We start from the raw sequence: 7,721 nt of genomic DNA, 5'->3' as shown, positions 1-7,721 counted from the left end.
CGGCGGGAGGGACCTGAAGCGGATGCGGGCCCGGCGGGAGGGACCTGAAGCGGATGCGGGCCCGGCTGGAGGGACCTGAAGCGGATGCGGGCCCGGCTGGAGGAACCTGAAGCGGATGCGGGCCATCACTATGGATCAAACACTCAGGGGCCCAAAGTCATTTAACCCTTTCAGTAACGCCCTCCGGTGCCCACTTTGTGCCAGTGTTATGACATTTGTAGCTGCTTCTAAGCGTTTTCTCATCGGGGCGCCGCGCTGCTGCTGCTGCAGGAGATTTGTTCATTCATTTATCTATTTTTTGTAATTAAACCTGTAAAAAACAGCAAAAAAGAAACTGCCGCATAAGAAACCACCTTCAGCATCGTCCAGTGGTTGAGGAGTGATGGACGCGCTGCTTCTCTACGAGGCCGGGAGCTGCCAGTCAGTGTGCGGTCTATGCACCTCCGAGGCTGAAGCATGGCGCCCGGCTGGAGGTCCCTCTCCTTTATTCCCGCAGTGATCACCTCCTGCAGACACTTCCCGGGACCGCATCACTGCACGAGGGCAGAGGATCGGCTGCAGCAGAGCGTGCCCAGCACAGGACCACTGCACACAGTCACACGTGACCGGGAACCCACCCGCAGTGACGTCACAGCACCGCGCACTGAACTGCGACTGCGCAATCTCATCACGTGCACACATTCTGATGAGCGGTGATTGGATGATCGAGATGACGTCATACACCCGCCGGAAAAGACTTCACGTGTGCGGCACAACGGTGAGTGACCGGGACCCGAACCCAAAACCGACTCTTATCCCCGGAGCTCCCGCCCCCCCCCTCCCCCCCGCTGTATCCCCGGAGCCCCCCCCGCTGTATCCCCGGAGCCCCCCCCGCTGTATCCCCGGAGCCCCCCCCGCTGTATCCCCGGAGCCCCCCCCGCTGTATCCCCGGAGCCCCCCCCGCTGTATCCCCGGAGCCCCCCCCGCTGTATCCCCGGAGCTCCCGCCCCCCCTCCTCCCCCGCTATATCCCCAGAGCTCGAGCCCCCCCCCCCGCTGTATCCCCGGAGCCCCCCCCGCTGTATCCCCGGAGCCCCCCCCGCTGTATCCCTGGAGCCCCCCCCGCTGTATCCCTGGAGCCCCCCCCCCCGCTGTATCCCCGGAGCCCCCCCCGCTGTATCCCCGGAGCCCCCCCCGCTGTATCCCCGGAGCCCCCCCCGCTGTATCCCCGGAGCCCCCCCCGCTGTATCCCCGGAGCCCCCCCCGCTGTATCCCCGGAGCCCCCCCCCGCTGTATCCCCGGAGGCCCCCCCCGCTGTATCCCCGGAGGCCCCCCCCGCTGTATCCCCGGAGCCCCCCCCGCTGTATCCCCGGAGCCCCCCCCGCTGTATCCCCGGAGCCCCCCCCGCTGTATCCCCGGAGCCCCCCCCGCTGTATCCCCGGAGCCCCCCCCGCTGTATCCCCGGAGCCCCCCCGCTGTATCCCCGGAGCCCCCCCGCTGTATCCCCGGAGCTCCCGCCCCCCCTCCTCCCCCGCTATATCCCCGGAGCTCCCGCCCCCCTCCTCCCCCGCTATATCCCCAGAGCTCGAGCCCCCCCCGCTGTATCCCCGGAGCCCCCCCCGCTGTATCCCCGGAGCCCCCCCCCCGCTGTATCCCCGGAGCCCCCCCCCGCTGTATCCCCGGAGCCCCCCCCGCTGTATCCCCGGAGCCCCCCCGCTGTATCCCCGGAGCTCCCGCCCCCCCTCCTCCCCCGCTATATCCCCGGAACTCCCGCCCCCCTCCTCCCCCGCTACATCCCCGGAGCTCCCGCCCCCCTCCTCCCCCGCTACATCCCCAGAGCTCGAGCCCCCCCCGCTGTATCCCCGGAGCCCCCCCCGCTGTATCCCCTCCTCCCCCCCCCGCTGTATCCCCGGAGCCCCCCCCCGCTGTATCCCCTCCTCCCCCCCCCGCTGTATCCCCGGAGCTCCCGCCCCCCTCCTCCCCCGCTACGTCCCCGGAGCTCCCGCCCCCCTCCTCCCCCGCTACGTCCCCGGAGCTCTCCTCCCCCGCTACGTCCCCACATCCTGTGACTGGCCGTCCTCTGCCTTCTGCGCTCGCTCACCGTTCCTCTGTCTCCTCCTTCTGTGGTAGGTTGTTGGTGCAGTCTATGGATCCAGCGCTCTGCTCGGAGTTCTTGACCTTCCTGGGGTCGGGCACGCGGGCGGATGTGAAGAGCCAGGCCCTGGAATATGTGCTGGGTGTAAGTGCCACGCCCGAGGGAAGGCGGAGCCTGTGTGAGCTGCCGGAATTGGTGCGTGCGGTGCTGGATGTGACCTCTGACCCTGCACCCTCAGTGATCCAGGACTCTTACCACATACTGGTGAATCTGACCTCTGACCCCGGCACTCACCGCTTCTTGCTGGAGATCCCCCCTCTGCTCCCTGCGCTCGCTGAGCGGCTGACGGACCCTCGCTACCTCTATGCTGACTCCGTCTGCATCGCGCTGTGTAACCTGAGCCGCGAGGAGTTGTCCTGCCGCGCCGTCATCGCCGCGCTGACCGATCCGGGTCTGAACAAACTGCTGGAGATGATCTGCAGTCCCCAGTACAACGCAGCCGCGGCCCTCCACTACCTGGGGCCCCTGATGTGCAACCTGACGCAGCTGCCCGAGGGCCGCAGCTTCATACTGGACCGGAGCAGGTGAGCGCTGCGCCAGCCCCGCCGGTGTGAGGTGTACTGCTCTGCTGCACTGCCCTGCACGGGACATCCCGCAGGTACCCCCCTGCTGTCATGTGCACCCGAACCCCCCCACTCCCCTGCTGTAGTGTGCACCCGGACCCCTCCCACCCCCGCCACTGTGTGCACCTGGACCTCCCCCGCTGTCGTGTGCACCCGGACCCCTCCCACCCCCGCCACTGTGTGCACCCGGACCCCTCCCACCCCCGCCACTGTGTGCACCCGGACCTCCCCCGCTGTCGTGTGCACCCGGACCCCTCCCACCCCCGCCACTGTGTGCACCCGGACCTCCCCCGCTGTCGTGTGCACCCGGACCCCTCCCACCCCCGCCACTGTGTGCACCCGGACCCCTCCCAACCCGCCGCTGTGTGCACCCGGACCTCCCCCGCTGTCGTGTGCACCTGGACCCCTCCCACCCCCGCCACTGTGTGCACCCGGACCCCTCCCACCCCCGCTACTCTGTGCACCCGGACCTCCCCCGCTGTCGTGTGCACCCGGACCCCTCCCACCCCCGCCACTGTGTGCACCCGGACCCCTCCCACCCCCGCTACTCTGTGCACCCGGACCCCTCCCACCCCCGCCACTGTGTGCACCCGGACCCCTCCCACCCCCGCCACTGTGTGCACCCGGACCCCTCCCACCCCCGCCACTGTGTGCACCCGGACCCCTCCCACCCCCGCCACTGTGTGCACCCGGACCTCCCCCCGCTGTCGTGTGCACCCGGACCCCTCCCACCCCCGCCGCCGTATTCCACCAGCTCCCTCAAGGTGATGATGTGCGATGTATCAGGATATAGATATATACACGTAGATACCATGTGACATTGGCAGTTTCTGCTTGTGTCGCCCCCCGGTGGTTGCCGCATGTGTGGAGCTCGTGTATGAGGATATATGTAATGATGTTACTTCTATATCGCCGGCATATACCGCAGCGCTGTACACTAACAATACCAGACATCACAGGAGGAGCGAGGGTCCTGCTCCAAGCTACAGTCTATGAGGAGACGGGGGGACGGGAGGGAACAAGAGCTCGTCATGTACGGTCCGGCCATCATTATACATAGGGGTCATGTGACGCTGCATGACCCGGTCACCGGCCAGTATGTGTACATGTATGACCCGGTCACGGGCCAGTGTGTGTACATGTATGACCCGGTCACGGGCCAGTGTGTGTACGTGTATGACCCGGTCACGGGCCAGTGTGTGTACGTGTATGACCCGGTCACGGGCCAGTGTGTGTACGTGTATGACCCGGTCACGGGCCAGTGTGTGTACGTGTATGACCCGGTCACGGGCCAGTGTGTGTACGTGTATGACCCGGTCACGGGCCAGTGTGTGTACGTGTATGACCCGGTCACGGGCCAGTGTGTGTACATGTATGACCCGGTCACGGGCCAGTGTGTGTACGTGTATGACCCGGTCACGGGCCAGTGTGTGTACGTGTATGACCCGGTCACGGGCCAGTGTGTGTACGTGTATGACCCGGTCACGGGCCAGTGTGTGTACGTGTATGACCCGGTCACGGGCCAGTGTGTGTACGTGTATGACCCGGTCACGGGCCAGTGTGTGTACGTGTATGACCCGGTCACGGGCCAGTGTGTGTACGTGTATGACCCGGTCACGGGCCAGTGTGTGTACGTGTATGACCCGGTCACGGGCCAGTGTGTGTACGTGTATGACCCGGTCACGGGCCAGTGTGTGTACGTGTATGACCCGGTCACGGGCCAGTGTGTGTACGTGTATGACCCGGTCACGGGCCAGTGTGTGTACGTGTATGACCCGGTCACGGGCCAGTGTGTGTACGTGTATGACCCGGTCACGGGCCAGTGTGTGTACATATACAGTTACAAACATGGAATGAGCTTTAACTCTCATCCGTTTTGTACACCCTTCCCTTCATCATATTAACCCTCACAAGACTGCATGCAGTTAAACATTCCTGGGGCAGGGTGTTACCACCACCGATATGATTACCTGGCACAGAAAAACCCTGTTATACAACTTTCTCCACGGATAGGTTTAACCCTTTTGGGCCTATTCGGTCAAGTCTAAAAATCTAATCCATCTCTCTACTGCAGAGATTTCTATATCTGGCTAATGATGGGGGATCTGTTCATTATTACTTTCCATTCTATATGAATTGTCGGCTGGCGCTGCTTCTTTTTTTTCTGTTTGTTCAGAGAAGGAAAGAAGGTTGTGGTCAGAGAACAAGAGAGGGGAGTTAGTAAGGTCATACACTGAGCAGAGCCGGGAGAAGACCAGGTCCAGAGTATTCCCGTCCTCATGTAGGAGAGTTAGTAAAGTCATACACTGAGCAGAGCCGGGAGAAGATCAGGTCCAGAGTATTCCCGTCCTCATGTAGGAGAGTTAGTAAAGTCATACACTGAGCAGAGCCGGGAGAAGATCAGGTCCAGAGTATTCCCATCCTTATGTAGCAGAGTTAGTAAAGTCATACACTGAGCAGAGCCGGGAGAAGATCAGGTCCAGAGTATTCTCGTCCTCATGTAGCAGAGTTAGTAAAGTCATACACTGAGCAGAGCCGGGAGAAGATCAGGTCCAGAGTATTCCCGTCCTCATGTAGCAGAGTTAGTAAAGTCCTACACTGAGCAGAGCCGAGAGAAGAGCAGGTCCAGAGTATTCTCATCCTCATGTAGGGGAGTCAGTAGAGTCGCACACGGAGCAGAGCCGGGAGAAGATCAGGTCCAGAGTATTCCCGTCCTCATGTAGCAGAGTTAGTAAGGTCATACACTGAGCAGAGCCGGGAGAAGATCAGGTCCAGAGTATTCTCGTCCTCATGTAGCAGAGTTAGTAAAGTCACACACTGAGCAGAGCCGGGAGAAGATCAGGTCCAGAGTATTCCCGTCCTCATGTAGGAGAGTTAGTAAAGTCATACACTGAGCAGAGTCGGGAGAAGACCAGGTCCAGAGTATTCCCGTCCTCATGTAGCAGAGTTAGTAAGGTCATACACTGAGCAGAGCCGGGAGAAGATCAGGTCCAGAGTATTCTCGTCCTCATGTAGCAGAGTTAGTAAAGTCACACACTGAGCAGAGCCGGGAGAAGATCAGGTCCAGAGTATTCCCGTCCTCATGTAGCAGAGTTAGTAAAGTCACACACTGAGCAGAGCCGGGAGAAGATCAGGTCCAGAGTATTCCCATCCTCATGTAGGAGAGTTAGTAAAGTCATACACTGAGCAGAGCCGGGAGAAGATCAGGTCCAGAGTATTCCCGTCCTCATGTAGCAGAGTTAGTAAAGTCATACACTGAGCAGAGCCGGGAGAAGAGCAGGTCCAGAGTATTCCCGTCCTCATGTAGCAGAGTTAGTAAAGTCATACACTGAGCAGAGCCGGGAGAAGACCAGGTCCAGAGTATTCCCATCCTCATGTAGGAGAGTTAATAAAGTCATACACTGAGCAGAGCCGGGAGAAGATCAGGTCCAGAGTATTCCCGTCCTCATGTAGGAGAGTTAATAAAGTCATACACTGAGCAGAGCCGGGAGAAGATCAGGTCCAGAGTATTCCCGTCCTCGTGTAGCAGAATTAGTAAAGTCATACACTGAGCAGAGCCGGGAGAAGACCAGGTCCAGAGTATTCCCGTCCTCATGTAGCAGAGTTAGTAAAGTCATACACTGAGCAGAGCCGGGAGAAGATCAGGTCCAGAGTATTCCCGTCCTCATGTAGCAGAGTTAGTAAAGTCATACACTGAGCAGAGCCGGGAGAAGACCAGGTCCAGAGTATTCCCGTCCTCATGTAGGAGAGTTAGTAAAGTCATACACTGAGCAGAGCCGGGAGAAGATCAGGTCCAGAGTATTCCCGTCCTCATGTAGGAGAGTTAGTAAAGTCATACACTGAGCAGAGCTGGGAGAAGATCAGGTCCAGAGTATTCTATGATTCAAAAAGACCTAAATAAACTGGAGCAGTGGGCAGCAACCAACAGAATGGTTTTTAACAGGGAAAAATGCAAAGTACTACATCTGGGCAATAAAAATGAAAAAAGCACATACAGAATGGGAGGAATAGAGCTAAGCAACAGTACATGTGAAAAAGACTTAGGTATACTAATAGATCATAGACTGAACATGAGTCAACAGTGTGATGCAGCAGCAAAAAAGGCAAATACAATTCTGGGATGTATTAACAGAAGCATACAGTCTAGATCACGTGAAGTCATTATCGGTCTTTACTCCTCTTTGGTCAGACCTCATCTGGAATACTGTGTACAGTTTTGGGCACCACATTTTAAAAAAGACATAGACAAACTGGAGCAAGTTCAGAGAAGAGCGACCAGAATGGTGACTGGTCTGCAAACCATGTCCTATGAGGAACGGTTGCAGGATTTGGGAATGTTTAGCTTGCAAAAAAGAAGACTGAGAGGAGACTTAATAGCTGTCTACAAATATGTCAAGGGCTGTCACATTGTAGAAGGATCATCTTTATTCTCATTTGCACAAGGAAAGACTAGAAGCAATGGGATGAAACTAAATGGGAGGAGACACAGATTAGATATTAGAAGACACTTTTTGACAGTGAGGAGATCAATGAGTGGAACAGGCTGCCACGAGAGGTAGTGAGTTCCCCTTCAATGGACGTCTTCAAACAGAGGCTGGACAGACATCTGTCTGAGATGATCTAGTGAATCCTGCTTTGAGCAGGGGGTTGGACCAGATGACCCAGGAGGTCCCTTCCAACTCTACCATTCTATGATTCTATGATTCTATGATTCTATTCTCGTCCTCATGTAGCAGAGTTAGTAAAGTCACACACTGAGCAGAGCCGGGAGAAGATCAGGTCCAGAGTATTCCCATCCTCATGTAGGAGAGTTAGTAAAGTCATACACTGAGCTGAGCCGGGAGAAGATCAGGTCCAGAGTATTCCCGTCCTCATGTAGCAGAGTTAGTAAAGTCCTACACTGAGCAGAGCCGAGAGAAGAGCAGGTCCAGAGTATTCCCATCCTCATGTAGGGGAGTCAGTAGAGTCGCACACTGAGCAGAGCCGGGAGAAGATCAGGTCCAGAGTATTCCCGTCCTCATGTAG

The 7,721-nt window shown here is 58.3% G+C and overlaps 1 protein-coding gene across 1 annotated transcript; it reads left to right on the top strand.

The window, feature by feature from the left end:
* The first annotated feature begins 626 nt into the window (after positions 1–626).
* On the top strand, positions 627–2,662 carry LOC141252522 (protein HGH1 homolog). Its single transcript, XM_073670523.1, has 2 exons — positions 627–757; positions 2,109–2,662. Exon 2 carries the CDS (start codon positions 2,125–2,127, stop codon positions 2,659–2,661), a length of 537 nt encoding a protein of 178 aa, XP_073526624.1. The 5' UTR covers positions 627–757; positions 2,109–2,124; the 3' UTR covers position 2,662.
* Positions 2,663–7,721: the final 5,059 nt, after the last annotated feature.

Source organism: Phyllobates terribilis, unplaced genomic scaffold, assembly GCF_046119375.1.
Source record: "Phyllobates terribilis strain yellow unplaced genomic scaffold, ASM4611937v1 Scaffold_9114__1_contigs__length_21976, whole genome shotgun sequence".
In the NCBI taxonomy this organism is placed as follows: domain Eukaryota; kingdom Metazoa; phylum Chordata; class Amphibia; order Anura; family Dendrobatidae; genus Phyllobates; species Phyllobates terribilis.
This window is presented reverse-complemented; position numbering and strand designations above follow the sequence as displayed.

Coding starts and splice junctions, on each gene's coding strand:
- LOC141252522 (XM_073670523.1), top strand. CDS start 2,125: ATGGATCCAGCGCTCTGCTCGGAGTTCTTGACCTTCCTGGGGTCGGGC.